Source organism: Propithecus coquereli, unplaced genomic scaffold, assembly GCF_000956105.1.
Source record: "Propithecus coquereli isolate 6110/MARCELLA unplaced genomic scaffold, Pcoq_1.0 Scaffold37, whole genome shotgun sequence".
Lineage (NCBI taxonomy): Eukaryota > Metazoa > Chordata > Mammalia > Primates > Indriidae > Propithecus > Propithecus coquereli.
Genome location: NW_012149396.1, coordinates 6,001,608 through 6,024,854, shown reverse-complemented (window position 1 = coordinate 6,024,854; position 23,247 = coordinate 6,001,608). Strand labels below are relative to the sequence as shown.

Genomic DNA, 23,247 nt, shown 5'->3' with positions numbered 1-23,247 from the left:
TTTTACATGTACACTTTATGCTTTATATTAGTTTAAGAAAGATTTATGAACACTCCAATGTACTACACTGACAGATAAATATCATGCTTAGTCCTTCATTCTTCAATATTAGCATGCTGGGATTTCAGCCTACCTACCAAATATCATTGGTCCAAATGAATTCACCTAAAGACACACTGAGTTTAAAAGTATTCATGCCTAAAGCCTGAAAAGTTAATGAGGCATTAATAAATCTTCAACACTACAGGCAAATGTCTCAGTTTTGAATTCTGGCTCTACCATTTACTAACTGTGTAACCTTGGGCAAATTACTTCATCTCTCTGTGTCTCAGTTTTCTTACCTGTAATGAAGGGATAATAAAAATGCCTACCTTACAAGGTTAAGAGCACTAATGAGTTAGTTTTTGTGAAGTGCTTACAACAGAGACTGACATGAAGCAAATGCTAGCTACACAAGTAGTTATCAGATTAAAAAAAAAAATTCTGATATGGCCCCTCTCAATAGAGAATATAATAAGGGGTCTTCATAACTTTGGGAAACAGGAAATAGCAATTCAGGCTAAGTATTCTAGAAATATTAAAATAATATTTTCCCGCATTTAAAAAAAGTTGTTTTCTCTTTCCCTATTGAAAAATTCTGACTATACCTCTCACAAAATTCTGAAGACAAATCACTGAACACATATCATTCATTACACCTAGGTAGCAAGAAGCAGCACTTTAACTAAATACATATCTTGGGTTGAATGTTAATGCAAACTTCAAGTAGATCCAATTTTACCATGATACTTACTCAAGAGCTAGTCTACATGATCAATTCCCTCATTCCAAATTCTTTTTTTAATAGCTAAGTATGCCAATGTACATAAGGTAAAACCATATACTTTTATTATGCTTTAAACAAGGCATTTTAAAGACTTGTGCTTTAAAATTTAAAGAGAAAATGCTCAGATGACACAAAAAGCCTAAAGTGCATATAGTAAAAAAAAAAAAAAAAAAAAAAAAAAAAAAAAAAGATAAAGTTATAAACAATCACAAAAATAAAACAGATTTCTCTTTTGAAACTTAACAATAAAATCAAACTATCATGGTCACACCTGATAGGGCCCTTCTTCATATGATCACCAATAAAAGTTGCATTGGTCATACTCATTAAGGTATTTGCCAAAGAAATGATAGACAGGAGATGCTGCGTGGTGACGGCTCGGGACACTCCGTAAGTTCCCTTTCCTATTCCTTCAGTTGCTGGCAGCTTCCTTCCTACTTCTGTTCTCCCGTGTGACAGTTTACAAGCAGGTTGATTGTAACCGGGAAGCATCAGTGACATATGGCCTCCTCTCGATAAGAGGCCAAACGACACCGTGCAATGGGGTTTCAGCATTCCAAGGCGATCGAGGCAAACTTCATCCAGGACTTCATTCAAACCCCAGGCATGAAGGCAGGACATGAATAACTTCGCAGTGTCCATAGTTAAATTATATTCTAGCAGGGTCAGTGGCTTAGATTTGCTGGCCCGATATTCAGGATCACTTTCTTCCCTTCTCTGTCTCATCATCTCCTCATCCTCCTCTTCATCATCAAGGAGGTGTTCCTTTATGTTCTCTTTGATAGTTTCTTTCACTTGTTGGAAGAGAACTGCTGCTCGTTTTCCAGTTAGAAAAGAGCCCCCTTTGTCTGAACTGCCAGATGCTTTTTGCAAATTCTCTGGGGAAATAAGCGCAGTATTCGGCCTAGAGGCTTCTTCAGTCAGGAGTTGAATAATCAACGCTTCCACATCAAAGAAAAGCACGTGTATGTCCGGGTCTGTTAGGTTTGTCTTTATTGCTTGAACCATCAGGGAGTTATGAGAATATTTAGGTAAATTCCCCTGAAATAAATATTTTTTGAAAAAATAGTTATAATTAAAAGTGTTTAATTCCATACACTCATTAATGAACAATAAGTAATCAGAGGAATTAAAATGCTTATTAAGCCGTCTTTTCAGGGACCTATAGCATTAAAACACATTAACTTTGCCAATCAACAACATGTAAAGCATACGAGCATATACAGTTAGAAGAACTTTATGCTGAAACAATTGAAAGTTGCCAGTTAATTAAAAAAACCAAGGAAATAAATGTTTATTATCGAAGCAGGGCGTCTTTTATTCATAGAATAGATTAAAATTTGTTTCAATAACTTATCAGCAAATTCTATCTCTGAGTATGGACTACTGTTCCACCTGAAAGAATCATCCGTTTATCATGGCTACTGATCCTTCTCAGCTGCTGCACTGTCAACTCTCCTTAATTCTATTTTACTTTCATCGCTCCCTAAAAGAAAAGTGTTACCCTTTGATCACGTCCCCTTTTCTATTTCTCTCTCCCTCTACTGTCCTTTATCGCCAAAGTTACTGAGAGCAGTAGACTAAGCCAATGGAAACTCTTCAGTCCCTCCTCCTTAATCTCTTTGCAGTATTTGACACTGCTGTTTTAGCTGACAGACAGTGGTGTTGGTAGGGAACAAAAAGAAAGAATAAAAAGCCACCTCTCCAGAATCCTGGAAACACCCCACTGGTGAGCACTCTAATTCTGACCATCCTCCCTCTTAGTCAGCTGTGGGGATAACTTCTTCCTCCCACACGGGAACTATCACATCTATGTAGACGGCTCCTTAATTTCCATCATCAGCCAGACCAGCCTCCTAAAGGAGTTTCAATCCTGTGTTTCCTGTAATTCTGTAATCCTGTAATTCTTTGTAGCTGGATGTCCCATAGCACCTTATATTTAACATGTCCTCATCTCTGCCCTCTCACCAACCTGCAGTACTTTCTGAATCATCAGTTGGAAATCATTCCTTTTCCTTTCTATCCCACTGTCACGACAGAAATTCGGATCCTTATCTTTATTCCTCAAGACAGGTTTCACTGCCCTAGTCTCATCTTACTCCAACGTGTGTGACGTCCACAGAGCCACAGACTTCTTTCTAATGTAAAGCACAAATGTAACCATGTCACTCTTCTACCAAAAGATTTCCATTACCATGAATTATTAAGAGAAATAGAGAATACAAAATTCTTAAAAACTAAATCATAATATAGGTGAATATCTGATCTTGAGATGAGAAAAGACTTTCTAGCTATACTTAAAATTCACTACAGTAAAAAAAAAAAAAAAATGTTAAACTGCAAGTAAGAAAGAGGAATAAGCCTGGCACCATGGCACACCTACAGTCCCAGCTACTCGGAAGGCTGAGGCAGGAGAATCACTTCAGCCTGGAAGTTCCACTGCTGTGCACTACGATGGCACCACTGCACTCCAGCCTAGGTGACAGAGCGAGACCCTGACTGACTCAATCGATAAATAAAAATAAATTATTTTAAAAGAAAACCTAAATATCTAACAGTAAAGAAATAGGCAAATAATTTAAGCATAGCCATATAATAGAATAACTATTGCAGTCATTACAAATCATGATTTTGGGGCACATTTAACCACATAGCAAAATGCTCGTGTTCCAACATTAAGGTAAAACTACACACACATGTATGCACACACACACACCCAGGTATGTTTCCAGTTTTGTTTATTTAATGCTTAAATATATATATACATATATATAAGCATGGCAAGAAAGGCTGAAAAAATACGTGAAAATATAAATAGTAATTACATTTTCGTGACAGAATTATAAAACATTTTGTTTGAATTTCTATATAGTTAAGTTGTATATAATATATATTTTCATAATTAGAAAATAAAGCTTTAGAATAAAATGTAAACTCCTTCAACACAACATTTAAGGCCCATTACAGTTTGATACCAAATATTTTCCCAGCTTTAACAAAGAGGTTCTAGTATCATAACTATGGTCCCTCACATATAAATCATTCTACTTATTCCTTTGCTCAAAATATTCTTTTTATTCTATTCTAATTCCTTTTCTTCAAGACCCTAATTCTGTTGTTCCACAATATGTACTTATATCAAATCATTACATTGTACATCTTGAATATACACAATTTTTGTCAATTATACCTCAATAAAGCTGGAGTCCGGGGGAGAGAAACTATTACTCCCAAGGAACATTAATGCACAATGAACCCAACTCCCCTAACATTTTTTAACTACTATGTATCACATATCCTTAGTCTCTGCCATATTTACATAATTAGTTGTTTTATATATTTACATGTTCCTGTACTCTATGAGACCATTTCCAAATCAGGGGCCTAACCACATTGTACTCATCTTATGTAGTCTTAAACCTATCAGAGCACCTAGCAGAAGGAACCAAGAACATCATAAAAATGTTATAAAATTGTTTTAAATTGCTAATCAACTCTTCTGTCACAAAATCACAACAAATCCCCTTAACTGGTCCATTGTCCTCCCATCTGATGTTTCTTTCTAGCTTAACAGGCTTCAACAGCATTTCATAGCCCAAGAATAAATCCAGATTTCTTTGCAAAGCACATAACTTCCTCCAGGATATATTGCTGCCTACCCCTCCAATTTCGTCTCTACCCATAACCCCTATAACGTCTACTACCAAATCAAACCACTTGTACTTTCCAGAGCCACAAAGTTTCAGACAACTGTACCTTTATATATGCTATGCCAGGATCATAATCCTTCCTCAGTCTCCTAGCTGCCACTCAAGTCCTACAAACTTCTACCTCCATACTTCAGGAAGTAATCTCAAGTGGCTCCTTATTCAAATATTACTTAGACTTCTTCAAGCAGATATTACCACTATCTCCTATGTATAAACTCTAAATAAATATTTCTATACTGGAGTTAAACAATCTAGGGTGCATAATATAAATTTATACTACACACTAGTAAATATGAAGTTACAAATATGAAGTAAAAAAAAAGACTTTCTGAATGTCATTCCTATATTTACTTTCTCTTTCATTGATATACAATAATTTGTATACTTATGGGGTACATGGGAGTGTTTGTTTCATTTCTGTACTTCACTCATTCATTCCTCCATTAACCTAACCCCTATTATGTCCTTTGCCTGTGCAAGGCTCACTGAGGATACAGATGCAATGGAGAATAAGATGATTTTTCTAGGCATGGAACTCAAAACTAACAGATAAGTGATGCGTAAAAAAGTTATTATAATACGAAGGGTGTTATAAATAAAGGGAGACTGCAAGGTACTACAAAGGGACACAATAAAGGAAGTACCAACTCTGCCTTGGGTGACCAGAGAGAGCCTCATGGAAGGTGTAACTTGAACTATGAAAAAGCACTCCTGGCAGATATATAGCAGGATGTGAAAAAGGACAAAGGCAGGAAACATCACAGGGTGGATGCTGATGAAACCACAGATGACCAAGATGAAGACTGTAATAGGTGGTTCATGGAGAGCACTGAGGGCCACACTAAGGCTTTTGAACTTTCTCCTACAGGCTTGGGAGCATTAAAGCAGTACTTTTCTCAGAATCATCAGGGGTGCTTGTTAAATATAAGTTCCTGGGTCTGATATTAGACCCAAATCGGTATCTCTGGGAATGTGCCAGAATCTGTCTAATGAGTACCCCAGATGACTTTTGCAGTAAAGTTTGAGAACTCCTGTCTAAAAGACTTTAATGAGAGGAGTTACATGATCAAACTTAATCGTATAAACATTTATCCATCAGCAATGTTGGCTGAAAAGGAGCAAGAGCAGAGTCATGAATACGAAACGGAAGGCAAGAGAAGTCGCCCAGATGAGGGACGATGAAAAGTAAGCAATAGCACCAAGAATGTATTATAGAAGATAGGATGGATTGAAGAATGTGTGCAAATTACCCTTTTATTTCTCACGGCACTGTGCATTATATTTGCTTTCTCAAACATTGCATGTGTAATGTCAGACACTATGTTTACCGTTTTGTACCTACCAACACTAATTTGGGTAAATGATCCGTAACATTATATGTAATGTTATTGATATGAAAATTATAAATAGTGATAGCTACCACATACAAAGCTGTTGCTGTGGCCCAGGCACTATGCTAGGTATTAGGGTTGGTTATGTCACAGCAAAAGATAAAATATCATCTTATATCAATATTAGGTAGACAAACCTGACTCCAGGTATGACAGAATAGGTAATAATAACATTAGATAAAACAAAGAACCCACACCACAGTACTTTAGCAGATACTGTCTTTCCAGTGAAAATGTGCAAAATTCTTTTAGAAGAGACAGAGACCATTATTACTACAGACTATAAAATCAAACATGTTTGGTAAAGAAATTATTAAAGCAGCACAAGTGGCTTATCGGAAAAAGAAAGCAAGAGTGAGGAGATATAAGGTAGACTTTTAAGCTCTCTCATCTGATGGCAAGTACACATGTGCCCCTTTGAGCACCCCCAGATCTGCCCAGATTTCTGTCTCTTCCTGGGAGGTATACCAGCGGACAGCCCATGTGCTTGGACAACTGAAAGGCCATCTAGTGTCTGGTGTTATGATATCTGGATGCGATTCTGTGTGACTCCTCTTATCACAACCTCTTCAGTGCCACTGACTGTGTCACTGTGACAAAAACAGTACTTAACAGCAATCCACAGAAAAAGAAAGAAAAAAAAAAAGAAACATCAAAAAAAAATGAGAATGGGGGAGACTGAAGGAGAGAAAATGACTCGTCTCCAAGTCCTGTCCATGAGCTATAATTTCTGACGTCACACCAAATCCTGCATAACATATAATACCTTGAAAATGGATTTTACTTTAAGCTAGCAAAGTCCTGTTATAACAAAATACAGACATTCGGCAAAGTTGTGAGGATAATATTTTGGCTAAATGTATGGAGATGGCTGAGTTAATCACTGACATGTCTAACATTCTAATATGTTACACTAAGATTAGCTACAGGAAAATGAATAAAAACATCTATCAAACCCAAGGGTCTCTTGGCTTAATCATAAGATATACATATCCAGAGCAAACTCATTCATTCAAATCATCTTATATTCTTAACAATTTCAAATACAGGCTGTCTGATCAAGGAAAACGCTTTAACAGGAACCTTAGTATGCATCCTCTGCCACCTTTGTTAAGAACATCCGAAATGTGTGCTCACAAACTCACCTTTATGTTATCTTGGAGGAAGATTAAATCCAATTCAACAAATATTTGTGGAGTGCCTATTATGTGCAAGATGCTTGGGAGAAAATAAAGCCTCTATCCTTAAGGCAATAGCTGAAAAACGTGTTTGAGAAAGGCCAACAGGAAAGTTAAATCATAAGGTATATACAAGTGAAATGGTCTCAAATTTGCTAGTAAAACTCAATGAAAATGCAAAATACGTACATACACACACGCACTTACTTAACAGGATTAGTAAGACAGATGTATTTGACGTTTATATTGTGAGTACCAAGCCTATTATAACTTTAAATTTTCTGTAGGGGGAAAATATTTAGCCATTTCAGATTTTAAATAAGAAACCTGACTTAAAATATTATAGAAATGCAACCACAGGAAAAAATTATTGGATTCCTTGCTCATCACTGAAAGTAAACCTTTGGAAATCATGTTAAGGGGAGAAGGTAAAATTGTCTCTCAAGTGAAAACCCAAGGAAAATAATAGAACTATGATCATGAGATTAATCTTTATTCAAGCATGGATATTTTTCAGGACGTACACACACGCACACACACATACACACACTATATACAGTAGCCCCCAGCAACAAAAAAGCAATAACTTAGAATCTGCAGAGGAAAAAATGTTGATGTATCCATGTTTTAACAATCATGGTTTTGTTTTATTTCAAATCATCTCAGAATCCTGTACTTGTGAGTTTGCACTGTGTTAGAAACAAGTCCATTCTTTAGAAGTATGGACCCATAGATAAAGAACCATAGGTGGCTCACACCTGTAATCCTAGCACTCTGGGAGGCCGAGGTGGGTGGGTCGTTTGAGCTCAGGAGTTCGAGACCAGCCTGAGCAAGAGCAAGACCCCGTCTCTACCAAAAATAGAAAGAAATTAATTGGACAGCTAAAAATACACAGAAAAAATTAGCCGGGCATGGTGGCACATGCCTGTAGTCCCAGCTACTTGGGAGGCTGAGGCAGGAGGATCGCTTGAGCCCAGGAGTTTGAGGTTGCTGTGAGCTAGGCCGAAGCCACGACACTCTAGCCCAGGCAACAGAGTGAGACTCTGTCTCAAAAAAAAAAAAAAAAATTTCACAATTTAAGATTATTCTTAAATACTCTTGTAAAATAATTTAACATTATTTTTCTTGAGTGAGCACTGAGTCTAACCTACAATGATATCAAATGGTTCAGATTTCTACCTAAAAATAGTTTATACCAGCGATCATTATAAACATCAGCTGATGTTGATGCTAAAGCGTAAAGCAGAACAGTTGATGATTTAAAAAGAAAAAAAAGCAGAATCTTCTTCGAAACCAGAGATTAAGGATACTAAGAACAAAGCTAGGAAATGTTATACATCTAGCCCATACACACGCATACACGTTTCTATAAATTCAAAATTGAGTACTAAAATAGAATATAAGAAAAATTTTTTACGTGACAAATCTTAATATTCTGCTTTACAAAATTATGTGGGTATATTTATATTGCATGTTCTAAATAATTTTTAATTTCCTAAGTATGGTGTAAAAAACTGGTTTATTAACTAATAGTATTTGGTAGGAAAAATAAAAGAACATTAATTTTACTCTTGATTTTGTATAGGATATGTTATTGCATAAAAATCTTTAAAGGAATTTCTGAAATTGTGATGTATAGTGTTAAATGTAAAAGGTTCACTGAATAAAAACAAATTGATGTAATGTACTTTTGAAACATTCTATAGTGAGGTAAGGGAAAATCTCACTGTCTACTAAAAAGTATTCACAATATAGTTTCGCTATGAACTATTTTAAATGTTAGGAAAAAGAACAAAAGGTAAGGAGGAAGCGGGGGGGAAGTGGAAATGCAGGCACAAAAACTAGAAAATATCAAGAAAATGTATAAGACTGAAATGGATATTTGGTGCCCTCTGCTGTTGTATTGCTGTTACTTAACACTAACGGTTAGGATAACAAAGTGAGATAACCTTTTTTCAGAGAATCCATTTATGTTGGAATTAGACAAAATATACTATCTACTTAAATATCGAATTTTGGATAGGATGAAATTTCATGATTATGTATGAATGATGATATAGTCAGAATTCATGTTATCTTCCTTTCATGTGTTTTCATTAACAAGTACGTTACTAAAAAGAGATATTTAACCTATTGAGGGGTTTTAAGGTTTATACTATAATTTATTTATACAATATAAAATATGAATCGCTCAATAAAAATTATAAGTATTAAATAAAAATGTTTAGATCATGCCTTTTATAAAAAAAATCTTCCAAAAATATTTCTATAGGCCATGTCTTACTGGATAATAATGCTTGAATAATAATATCCAAATGGTATCCACAGTAGTACAGAGGACATTGATTTTCAGCTCTTCCCAAAGGGTCAAGTTACCAACAAAAGTAACAAGACCAGGAGCGCTCCTCCATTGTGCAGACCTTTATACACATCAGTTAACTCCCTAGTATCAATTCTTCTAGCTTCCAAATAAAGAAAAGACTACCCACCTCAGACAGGTGTTGTAAATAGCTAATAGATAACAAGCAATATTCCTTTCAGGTGTAAGAGAGATAATAAAACCCAGCTTATTGTATCTCAAATGAATGCATTCAAGATACACATGAAAATAGTTTAAACCAACTGAAGGAAAGAAATTGTAAAAATCCAAATCTCTCCTATAGTAAAATACCCTCCTGAGTATGTCAAAACCCTTAACACATTTGTAAATGAATGGAAATGAGGTGAGATTCTGGGAGGCCAACTTGGTAAAGAATAGGATAAGACTAATAATGACAAAATGAAAGAAAAAAAAAAGTTCTTTATCTACCCTGGGTTACTGTGGTGAGCAAGCCCTCATTTCAGAAATATTCGCACTCATGGATTCTAGACTTTTTTTTTTTTTGAGGCAGGGTCTCTGTCACCTGGACTAGAGTGCAGTGGTGTCATCATAGCTCACTGCAACCTCAAACTCCTGGGCTCAAGCGATCCTCCTGCCTCAGCCTCCCAAAGTGCTAGGATTACAGTTGTGAACCACCATGTCCAGCCAGATTCTAACCTATTTTAAACCCTTTTCTCTCAACATTGCCTGACTTGGCCCACATTGCACTATTCTCTCTATGGGAGTTCACCATTCCCACCTGCACCTGCATAGGCTGTTAGCTTTGCCTGGGACGTTCTTTCCCACTGTCTTCCTAGATGCCAAGCCTCCCTCTCTTCAGAGAAGCCTTCCCAACAACTCTTCAGGTCAGTTGTCTCCTGGGGGCTCTCTCCCACTTTATACTTTCAGTGGTATAAAGCTTAACCCCAATAAACTGCACACTTGTCTCCTCATCAGAGCAGGAACTTCTCAATGTCAGCGCCCGCTGGGTGTGGATGTAACTAATGCACTCTCCAACTGGTTCCAGCTTGGGGCCTAGCTTATAGTACGTGCTGAATGAATGCATGAATCAATCGCTCAGTCAAGAATATTAAGCTAGTGTGTGTTGAACACCTGTTGTGATAAATGTTTTCAAACAGGTTATCCCATTTGACTTGATTACAATCCTATTATCCCAATTCTAAAGCTAAAAACAAATTGAAGTTTTAAGAATCAGTCAGTCACCCAGGGTCACACAGTGAGTCAATGGTGACAATATAGGAGAAAGTCAGGTTCCTCCTTTATCTGCCTGACATTTCCTATATGTTTTGAATAATTCTAGCTATCAAGAGGTTCTCAGCATTAGTTCTGCAGAGATGGTAGAGATGGGAAAGGGCAAATCCACTCCATGTGAGTCAACCTTCAAACACTAGGTTATTTACAATGACTACATGGACACTTTGTGCTGGGCTCTGGAAATATGAGGAGTAATAAATACTGTATGGTCCTTGGAGGACCTCCTAGGCTGATAAAGAGTAGTGGTTCTCAGCCAGGAGTGATTTTTCCCCCAGCCGCAAGTGACATTTGGCATTATCTGGACACATTTTGTTAGTGACAATTGGGAGGGGGTAGTAACAGCATCTAGTGGGTAGAAGCTAAAAATCCTACAGTGCAGAGGACAGTCCATAACAAAGAATTATCCCGCCCAAAATGTCAATAGTGCTGAGGCTGAGAAACTCTGATATAGAGAAACAGACACGGAAACAAATGTATCTACCTGCTTACATATATTGGCACAACAGAATAAGTACTAGGATAGAAACATAAGCCAAGTGCCAGAGGATCCGAGGAAGATCCAATTGACTCTGCCTGATTTGGCTGTATTACTTGAAAAACTCCGGGAGCCTTAGCAGGGACAGTGAGTGGTCACAGAACTCAGGATCGTGAGACGAGCAGGAGCTAGCCAGGTGAAGAAGGGGACAAGGGCATTCCAGGCACAGCAAATACCAAGACATTTACTGAAATCTAAGTGAAGAAGATTGGAAAATCAAGCTATGTTACACTGAAAAAAACTAAAATCCTGATTTACGCTAATAAATCCCCTCTTTTTGCCTTTGCCTTTCTTTTTTCTACCTCTCCCTTTCTATCCAACCATCTGCCTAAGAAAATAACATTTTCACCAGGGCTGATTGCTGTTGGGTGTCACTGTGATTGAGATATAAATGTAATTAAGAAAAATAAGTATTTTTATACAAAATAAGGAGACAGAGATAAGTAGAAGACATTAATGGAAAGATCTTTGGGTATATTCTGCCTATTCCAGTCTACTGAGGGCACCATACACAATTCCAGCCACAACCACGGCACACTAGTTATGCTTCCTATCCTCGGACGCTGCAATAAACTGCCTCCTTGAGATAACTGACAAATATATTTCCATTCAAGGTTAATTTCAGGGCCTGCAATACCATGTCATATAAATCATCTTATGAGTTTCATAGTGGAAAAATTTTAAAACCTCAAAATCGTTGTCGCTAGCTCACAGCCTTGCTGGCCATCCATTACCCTAGGAAATTTCACTATCCAAACAGGTGAGATGTGATTTTCAACTGAGGGTCTGCATAAGTCCCTCTGTGGTCAAGGGGACTCCTTATAGGATGTAAAAGGATTCAAAGTAGGAGGGCAAAAGACATAATGTTAAACATCTAGTCATTCAGTAACAAAGTGAGTTACTAAGGTTACATTTGCTAATTATGCTATAGGTGATATTTTTATATTTTGCTACTTACGATCTTAAATTAGCAGGTGACTGTACTTTTCTAGAGACTTTCAGTATTCTAATTAGATGCCATACCATTATCAAATGTGGAGTAACGGTACAAAGATTTTACTGCATACAAGGAATATCCCAATATCCCACAAAAGGGATGTCTTGATACCAGCGCATTGTAAGTGCTGGCTTTCAAATGCTGTTACTCTTGCTTTTCAATTTTAAAGTTTCTATGAGTTTCATCATTTAGTTTGTTTGAGGCTTCTAATTTGCATCAACAACATTTTAAACTATGAATTTTGTCCAAGACACTAGAATAAGGCAAGTGAGTTCTGTTGTTAAATCATATACTCAATCCCAGCTCCCAAATTAGCTCGTCAGCATGGCAGTGTACTCTTACCGCAAAGCTCTTTATCCAGTGGGAAGAGAAAAGACTGGGAAAGTGCATCGCCAAAGGCTGAGAGCCACAGCGACCTTCGCAACTCCTTTTATCTCAACTCCAGTCAACTTCCTCTCCACTCTACTCTCAGCCGGCCACTGCCATATTAAGCACGCTGGGTCCTGTCCTCACCTCAGAAACCTTGAATGCTAATATTCCCCGCCCTCGCCAACCATCTACACTTCCAGACCTTCCCCCACACCTGCTCTTCAACCACCTAGAGCAGTGCCTCACAAACTGCTGCGTAGTGGAATCACCTGGGGACCTTTGACACCTCCCAGTGCACAGGCTGCACCCCTTAACAATTAAGTCAGAGAGTCCTCTGGTAGAACCAGGTGCCGGTAGTTCTTAAAGATCTTTCTGTAGGTGATTTCAATATGCAGCACGGTTTGGATCCACTATCACAGGGGCATTCAGTCCCAGGATTCCACAATTTCTTCAAACACCAGCAGCCTCCTCCTCCCCTTCCTCCCCTACCCAGCCTGGACCCAGTGGTTAATCCTATCAATCAATCTTTCACAACTGCCCCCCATTCCCTTTTAACTCTGCGTTACAAAACTGCGATTCTTGAACAATGATAAAATGTACCCTCTATTTGTTTCCTACACCTTTCCTCCAGCTTATTACAGCCTGTTACAACTACAAATTCACAGTGAATCCTTTCACTTGTTCTTAGCTCCCTCTCTCACTCCCCAATCTCTGCCTGGCTCAGCTCAAGTCCCCTACTCACGTGTTCGCTCCCACCCTCCCCCCAGAGACAGTCTTACCTCCAACTTCTGGGAGAAATGGGAAAGCTTTAGGAATGTTCTCTCAATTCCCATTCACTACCCACAGAAATACGCCCATCCAGACACCCAGCCTGTCCTCTTTCTCTTTAGTTTCAGAAATAAGGTTTTCCTCCTCCACATCAAAGCCGACTGCCTTCCCTCTGCCTCTGAAATCTTTATTCTCTCATCCCCTGGAGAGCCTATCTTCGTCAATTTGCAATCCCTCCCTAACCTGACCTTGAGCCTTCCTCGCTCTACTCGTTCTTCATCCTCAGCCCACAAATATTCTCAGCTGTCTTCAAAACTACATCTCCCTCTAGCTAACTCTCTTTCTCCCTCCTTCCTTTCTCATACAAACTTTTTAAAAGTATTCCGCACTTGCTATTTCTATTTCCACACTTCCGATTCACTCCTTAGCACGCCAATATCAAGCTTCTGCCCCCCAAGTCTTGGGAAGACAGTTTTGAAAAAGAATACGAATGACCTCCTTGCAAACACATTTCAATTCTTCTAATACTCAACATCCACTGCCCTCGACACAAGTGATCACTCCTGAAACTCTGCATTCCCTGTTTGCACGTCCGTACATTCTCGTTCTCTTCGCATCCTTGCGGCCCTCCTCCTCTAATCTTCCTCTTCCTCCTCTCTTAAAGTTAGGATCCCCGAGAGTCTACCTGAAGGATCTCACCCCTTCCATGGTAGTAAGTACCATCTGTATGTTGGAGATTCCTCACTTTGTACGTCCCATCACCACACCCCTGCCTCAAGTTTCACCTCCTTAAACTGACAGACATCGCGACATGGATATCGCACAGCAACCTCATACTCACCGTAAACAAAGCAACTCATCATCGTCCCCACAAAACCTGCTGGTACATTCGATATCACACTTGACGGAGCCGCTTTCTATTCAATCGCCCAGTCAGAAAGCCTGTGAGTCAATCTTCCTTACTGCCTATACCTAATCAATCATTAGGTCCCACCAATCTAACTCAAACAATTCTTGAATTTCAACTCTCCTCTACATTCCCTCTTACCTGTTTTGCATACTGGCTTTCATATAAAATTCCCTTTGAGGAAAGGATTTTAAAGCTATTTTTTTTTTAAGTCTGAATGCCCCTGAAGTAAAAGAAAAGGTTTAAGCACCTTCACATGGTGCTTAAATCGACTCGCCTCATTTGCCACCTGTCTCCCAGCTGATCTCCAGCAATCCTGAATGCACATGGTATTTTCCACTGCCCTCTCTGTTTAGGCCATTCACTTCTTCCAGAACACACTGAAACCCATCTCAACCCATCACCCGACTGTATTCTACTCATCCTTTAATGTCTTCTCCTGCAAGAAGCCTGTACTGATCTCACTTCAGGCTAGGACAGGTTTCTGCAATACCTTTTGCATTTCTCAGCCATCCCACTTACTGTACTGCATTGTATTTATCTGTTTATATTTCCTAAAGGTAAATATCATGTCTTATTCATTTGGCTCTCCAGGGCCTAACACAGTACCTAGTAGTCAATAAATGTTTAACTGAACTTGACTGATTCAATTATCTTCTAAGGGAGGCTATAAAAGTCAAGAAGTTTGAAAATCCTTTATATGGTCTAATAAAGAGCAGATTTTCAAGCGTATTCGAAGAAATTATTTCTTCCCCCAAAGTACTAAAATATTAATCGTTAGCCACAAATCTTTATACCTCTATTAAATTACTTCACAATACCTTCGAGTTCCTAAATAAGAGTTAAATACGAAGTATCACACTCAAAGTCTAAAAAGATCTGGCTGCTGAGAAGGTCATAAGGTTTAATCTACCTAGTGCCCCTATTCTCTCAGCGGTCTGCTATTTGATTTATTATGTAAGATAGCAAAAGAAATTTCTCCTTTGCTGCATCTCACATGCATTCCAAAATGATCTAATTTCTTCTCGATACAGTGTGTTTTTGTTAATGTATTTCCAAGGAAAAACAAAACTGTTCTGAATTTAAAACCAACATGGAACAAGGCTGCTTTTCCTTGGCTCAGAATATGATGAATTACATTTAGTGTGAGCTATGAATTCCATTCATAGATCCATTGAACACCTCTTATGTGCAAAACACAAGGTCAATAAGGCACTAAAACCAGGGGGTTTATTAAGTTTCAGGAAGGGTAGTTCCCTGTATATGTCATTATTTGACGGTGTTATGCAATCATCACAATAAATCCAGTCCTGTCTAATTCAAGGATCCTTTAAAAAGGGGGGAAAAAAAAAAACCCTGTAATCATGAAAAAATTTAGTAAATATAAATTAAATATCTAGCTTTGAAAGTTTAATTTTATTCTTTAATGTAATAGTTGGTATTGCATTCATGGTAACCTAAAACTCATTTCCTTCAAACTGGAGAAAAGTTGGTGTGAAGTTAACCTGAGTTGGAAATTTTCAAAGTATTCATCCCAAACTCTTTGAAATATACACACATGATACACACACACATTTACACATAAAGGAGCATGTACACGCACAACCTACATAAAGTGTACTTGTCTGTGTGTGTGAGAGTCCTATGAAAGTGGATTTTATTGTAATGGAGAATTTGGAGCAGGTATCAGATTTGTGGGGGCAGGGGGCTAACTAATTGCAGAATGATCAATTATAAGGTTTTCTCTGGAGAAAGATGATAAACTAGAAGGGGGGCAGAGGCAGAGAGAAGACTGCTTTTAGAAAGAGACAAAATGATAAAAGTTCATTTTGGATTGGATTTCAAGGGAGAGGGACTGAATACCTGTGATTTTTAATAACTGCAATGGGACAAACAGTGGTGACATTTACCAGGATAGAGAAAGTGTTGGTAAACTTTTTCTATAAAAAGTCATATGGCAAATATTATAAGCTTTGAGGGCCACAAAAGGTTTCTAGTACACATTCTTGTGTGTTTTAAGAACCTTTTCAAAATGTAAAAACTATCCTTACCTCAAGGGCCTGTTGACCTATAGGCCACAGTTTGTAGACCCTAGGTACTAGAGAATATTGAAGAATGGGATGTTCTAAGGGAGATGATTATGAGTTCAACCTTAGACATGTTGATTTTTAAATACCTTGGATAAATCAAAGTGGAGATCAAGCAAGCAGTGGGACCATCACTGGGAATACAGTAAGCAACAGAGCTTCTGAGAGTCTTGCAGAGTGAGAGAAAATTGAATATCCAAGAGACCAAGGTCCTAGTGAGAAGGGAGGGGAAGAAAACAAGCTGACACAGAGCCATTCCCCTCATGTCATGTGCCAAATACTGAAGTTGTGTGGGGAGAGTAAGAGGCAGAATGCCTCTAGAACTCAAAGTGGAATTTTTGGCAGGACTGTCATGCTAGGAAGATAAGGATTAGACTCAGGAATCAACAACCAAGGCTCTTAGATGGAAGCCCCGAAAGGCTACACTAGAGAAGTGGAAGTAAAATCATAGGTAGGCAGAGATTTAAAATACTGCAACCTGGACTTGATTTAGGTTAGTCTTTGATTATATTAAGTTAATCAGCCTTTATTCTATCTGAGCAACAGAGAAAGAGTCAACCCTCTCTAGAAGAGGATATCATCTGAACACACTAGGATTTTTTTATCCACAATCTCTGGTATTTAATCAAAATTACTAAATATGCCAAGAGATTAGAGCACATGACTGAAAATACAGACACTTAAAAGAGACTCACCAGTGATAACAGATACTAGAGTTGACAGACAAGGACTTTAAAATAACTAGGATTAACATGTTCAAGACAATATAGGAAATGGTAGAGAAAGAAGATAAAGAGATAAAGAATTTCACCAGACAATTGAAATCTATTTAAAAAAGGATCAAATGAGTATTCTAGAAATCAACACAATAATAACTAAAAGTAAAAATTCAATAGATGAGTTTGCGGAAAAACAGCAGAAAACACTTGTGATATAGAACACAGAAAATATACATGCTGAAACACAGAGGAAAAATACAGAGGAGAACATGAAACTAGTAAAACATAGTTTTTAAAAAATGAGGAAAGATATCCATGTAACAAAAACATTTGTAACCCCTGAATATTTTGAAATTAAAAAAAGAAAAATACTCGCGGCCGGGCGCGGTGGCTCACGCCTGTAATCCTAGCTCTCTGGGAGGCCGAGGCGGGTGGATTGTTTGAGCTCAGGAGTTTGAAACCAGCCTGAGCAAGAGCGAGACCCTGTCTCTACTAAAATTAGAAAGAAATTAATTGGACAACTAAAAATATATAGAAAAAATTAGCGAGGCATGGTAGCGCATGCCTGTAGTCCCAGCTACTCGGGAGGCTGAGGCAGGAGGATCGCTTGAGCCCAGGAGTTTGAGGTTGCTGTGAGCTAGGATGACACCACGGCACTCTAGCCCGGGCAACACAGTGAGACTCTGTCTCAAAAAAAAAAAAAAAAAGAAAAATACTTGCTTTTTCCATTACTAAAATTGTTTACTTTAAAATAAAAAAATAAAATACAATTTAAAAAATGGAGAAAGGAGGCAGTCTAATTTACATGTAATTGGAGCTTCTGAAAGAGAGATGAGAAAGAAAGAACAGAAGCAGCATTTGAAAAGATGATGGCCAAAAATTTTCCTGCACTAGTGAAAGACACAAACCCACAGATTCAAGAAGCTATGAAAACTCCAAGCAGTATAAATACAAGGAAACCCATACACTTAGGCATTTCATATTTAAACTGCTAAAATTAAAGAGACAGAGAGAGAGAACCTTAAAATCAATAAGAGAAAAAAGACACATTACCTTCAAAGGAGCAACAATAAGAATAATGGGTGATTTCTCAAAAAAAAAAAAAGAAGAAGAAATGAGAAGATAATGAAATCTTTACAGTACTAAAAGAAAATAACCACCAATCTAAAATCTACAATCAGCCAACATATCCTTCAAAAATAGAGAACGTTTTCAGACAATCAAAATCCAAGTAAGTGGTTCTTCAGGCAGAAGGAAAATGGACTTCTATGAAAACATGGAAATACAAAAGATAAAAAGAACAAAGAAAGGTCAAATATGAGGATAAATATTAAATAATATTGACTACACAAAACAATAATAATGTCTTATAGATTTAAAATATATGTAAAACTGCAATGCATGACAACTAAAATGTAAAAAGAAGGAGGCATATGGAGTTATAGTGTTCTAAGGCCCTAGCACTATCAGGGAAATTATACAGTAATAATTTGTCTTAGACAGTAGTAAGAGGAAGATGTATTTGTAATCTCTAGGGTTAAAACTAAAAGAATACTAACAGCATCTATAGCTAACACTTATGGAAGGGAAAATAAAATTTAAAAATATTTGTTTAATCTGAAAGAGGATTAGAAGAGAGTGAAAAAATATAAAAACAGGTGAGTTACATGGTATTTCAACATTAAGATAGTAGATCTAAACCCAAATATATCAATTTTAAGAGAAAAGCAGAAATAGAGTAGCAGGGATTGGCAATGTCCACAGTACTTAGCAAAGAGAGGAGCTTTATAAAGAAGTAAATTAGAAAGAAACTCGGCAATCTAGGAAAGCTGGTAAGGAAGAAGATGTGCATATGATATTTTATCGATAGCTAACTCTAGAACACAATATCATAACCGATGTTCATGCTGAGTTACCAGAAAAGAGTTAATTAACATTCAATATTCCTACTTTATAAGTTAGGAATGCATAATGTTTCCCATTCAAAAAGTTATACTTTAAAAACTTTTCAAAAAAAAAAAAAAGGATTTTATGCTATCAACATGGTCTGGACATTCAGAGAATCCACAAAGTCCTTATTTTAATATGCCAATAATCATTAAAGAGAAAAAAATTCCCTGATTATTGTTCTCAGTTTACAAGTGCCAGCATTCAGAAAGTAATCAAAATTCTTAGTATAATTATTATGATATCCAAAACATTATTCTTTCAAGGTATCATATCTGTTATTATGTCAGAGACTGACAGTAATACTAAAATATCTCTATATTACATAATGACCAAAGCTAATCACAAACAAGTACCTTGCATGTTAGAAGATCAGGATTATTTTATTATTGGAATATAATATTCCTTCTAATATCTCTCAATACTTCTGACAGAATGAAGGTGACAAATATTTTCTTTATTTAAGGAAATGTATTTCTCCTCATAGAGACAAATGAAACAGACATTTACTCCTTTGTTTTCCTTAGACAGCTTTGCCAAGGCTTCTTACTTTTATTTGTTAAAGACTAGACAACAATTAGTGTAATTTAAAATTTTTTCCTAGTAACCATTTGGAACAACCCAAACTGAATTTATATACTTATATAATAAATATACAATCAACATATTCATATTTTCTATTAAAATATTCGTTAAAGTTTTTAGGTAGAATGTTAAGCAAGTTTAATTGATTCTTCAAAGGTCATACACATCATAAGAATTCTTCCAAGGCCAAAAACAGTCCACTAGACAAGGCCTGGTATCCTGTACGCAATGTCATTTGGCTTGTGTACCTCACAGTGCCCTTTTCACAGTGAATCATAAAGTCAACTCAATCAGTGCAAAATTTTTTTACAGAGTGAATTCTGCAAGCAAAAAACACAGAAGATGTTCTTAGTAGGTTACATTTGACTTCTAAATTCCATTCTCTCACCTAGTTACACAGAATACAAAGCTACTGACCTTTGCAAATTTAGCCCGTTTTCAGGCTTTTGACTAATTAGACAACAGAAAGAGAAATGCAAGGTAAAGGATAAATCATCCTGGTCATTTTTCAATTTCTTCAACCTTGTCATTTATCCATATAAGCAGGGTGATTCTGACTGGTATGACAATACCCAAGATATAAAGGTGCTGAACAGAAAATTACACACACTAGTGCTAAGAAATTAATTTCATGGCAATAAGGACTCTCTATCTAGCTTCACTTATAAAATGCCTTTGGCCCAAGACATCCCCCAGGATCACCGCATCAAAAACTGTGTCTGTAGCAAATGCTTTATGAGAAAACTTGTCAAAAAGATCACCTGATATGCTCAGACCACCTTCTTAAAACATTCGTTTACACATTCACCAAATACTACCATGTGCAATCTATGATTGACTAGTTATTTAGATTTTACAAATCTTCTAACTACTAATCCAGTATCCTGCTTAAGCTAGGTGTTATGGGGGTTAAAAAAGGAAGAAAATGGCTCTATCTTCAAGGGATTATAACCACTTCCTTCCTTTTAACAGATGTTAACAGCCTACTTTTATCCCCTTCCACTGCAAATAACTTGATATATTCAACTCCCTCCCTTTCATTATTACCAATTACAAGGAAACAATTTCTAGTAAGAGCGAACTCTCCAACTCTGTTCTCAACACCATGTCGTCCTACATTGTTCCACCCATTATCCTCTCCACCAACACAAATGTTCAGCGATCTAAACAAAGTATAAACTCTCTCCAGCCATTGAAGCTACTACCCTCTTTTTCCATCAAAAGCAAATTTTTCCACATTCTCTCCTTCCACTTCATCTTACACACATTCCCAGCTCATTGTACTCTGATTTCTGACACAATTAACTCTGCCGAAACAGTTCTCTTAATGATCACCAATCACTTTCCTAATTACTAAATCTAAATATTCTTTTTTATTCCCTAATACTGAATGTTATGTTACTCTCTGATCAACTGCCAGCCGTTACTTCCTTTACAAAGGCTTGTTTTCACTTACATGTGTGATCTAAAATCTGCCTTTATGATTTCTCCTTCTCTGCCTCTCATTGGCTCATCGTCTTCCTGCCACCTAAATAAGCATTTCCTCTTCAATTTTTTCTATTTCCATACTTTGTGCCTCAATGACATTACCTGAAGATATGACTTGAAAAACATTTCTTAAAGGATAACGTTACACACAACTTTCAATTGCAATCTTATAATTCTGTTCGAAGCTTTTGCAATGTATTACCAATAGTCAAATGTACTAAACCACGTTTACTCATTCATTTTTCTCATTCATTAATCTATTCAACAAATATCCATTTTTTAAAAAGAGTTAGTTGGCTAGAACTGGAATAATCAAGGGCTGAAGAATAAAATAAAATGAGGTAGGCATACATCAGACCACACAGAGCCTCACAGGCCACTGTAAGAAGCATGGATTTTGTTTTAAAAATGACAGAAGGCCACTTGAGGTTACTTGCCCAAGGTCATCCATAGCCAGCAAGTTACAGAGGTGTAATTTGAACACAGACATACCTGTCACCAGAACCCAGGTTCTTAACCACTCCTCTGAACTGCTTTTTAAAAATAAAGCAAAGGCCATTCCCATTCCATGGGGGAACTGTGCCCACAATGTTGATATTAATAATGCCATCTTCTGATGCAGGGGTCAGCAAACTATGGCCCCTGGGTCACAATCCAGCCCACCACTGCTTTTGTAAATAGTTTCATTGGAAGCCAGCCATGCTCATTTTTTCACATATTGTCTGTGGCTGCTTTCACACTATAATGCAGAGGTAAGTCACTATTACAGAGATAACTCTCAAATCCTAAAATATTTACTATTTAGCCATCTGCAGAAAGAGTTTGCCAATCCTTGTTCAATCCGACTGTCTTTCAGGTGTATCATCTGTAAACTGGGGGAATAACTAACTCACCTGGGAAGATAGCATATCTGGAAAAATATGATGATAGCAGGGACCTCAAAAGGTGAACTGCAGTCTAATTCAGGCTCTGCATTCTAGCATCTATTTGGGAAAAAAATAATCCCATCCCTACTCTATCTCACCATGTCACTTCTTTCCCAAAGGTATTTTGCTCCCCCCCACACACATACCCCATCTCCCAACACCACCTAGAAGAGGCAAATGTCTCCTATTACAATTATCCTCAGAGCCTATTTCATGGCCTGCATATTTCCATTAACTGCACTGTCATTCTCCCTTTAGCCAGGTTTGGGTCTCTGAAATAATCTTGAATGTCAAACTCATCCGTTGCTCACTTGTGAAGTTCTATTTGTTCAACTTACACAATAGCTTACAAGCCATCTCCTCGTCTACATTTCCATTGCCTAACCCTATTTCCAGTCTCTATTACCTCTCACTAGATCATTCCAGTAGCCTCACAATTCATTTCCCCTATCAATATTTATAAATGCCCTACATACAAATGTTAGACATGATAAAACATTTCTTAAGCAAAAATCTCCTTTTAAAACTATTCGACATCATGTTATCACCCACTGAATTAAGTCCTCAGCTTTGCATTAAGTTCTTCCACAACATGATTCCAACCTACACCTCCAAACTAACTTCCTACTAAGTTTCTTGAGCACTTACTATGTTTTCACTAGTATATACCATATTGTATGTACTTATACTACAATGTAATATAGTTATACTACCTTGAGCACTGGAAATAAAAATATGAAAAACTAAATTCTTGTCCTGAAGAAGCTAAAAGCTAGTAGCAAAGACAGAAATAAAGGGGAAAAAAATACCCCATACAAAGTGAAAATTCTTTTAGGAGAGGTACAAACAGGAAAATGTGAGCACAAAAAGAATGTAAGAACTAACTAATTCTGCCAGAGGGGGTGGAGGGGCTAAGTGTTGGGAATGGCTTCATTTTCCTAAAAAGGAAAGGGATTAAAGAAACAAGGGTGGGAAAAGGAAAAGAGGGATAGGATATAGGATGCAGGATTCCTACTGTTTCAATCTTTTTTTTCCCCCCAGAATGGTGTTAATTTGTTTTTGTTTGTTTGTTTTTGTTTTAGCATTGCATGCTACGAAGAAAAGAGTGGTGTTAATGTAAACCAGAGGCAATTTTGCCCTCCTGGGTAAATTTGGCAATGTCTAAAGACTTTTGATTGTC

At 37.2% G+C, this 23,247-nt stretch overlaps 1 protein-coding gene across 1 annotated transcript in view; it reads right to left on the bottom strand.

The window, feature by feature from the left end:
- WDR7 (WD repeat domain 7) overlaps positions 1–23,247 on the bottom strand; it is a 312,258-nt gene that overhangs the window by 223,092 nt on the left and 65,919 nt on the right. The window contains exon 15 of the mRNA XM_012651797.1: positions 1,098–1,867. Coding sequence (XP_012507251.1) covers positions 1,098–1,867 — 770 coding nt within the window. The remainder of the gene's footprint in view (positions 1–1,097; positions 1,868–23,247) is intronic.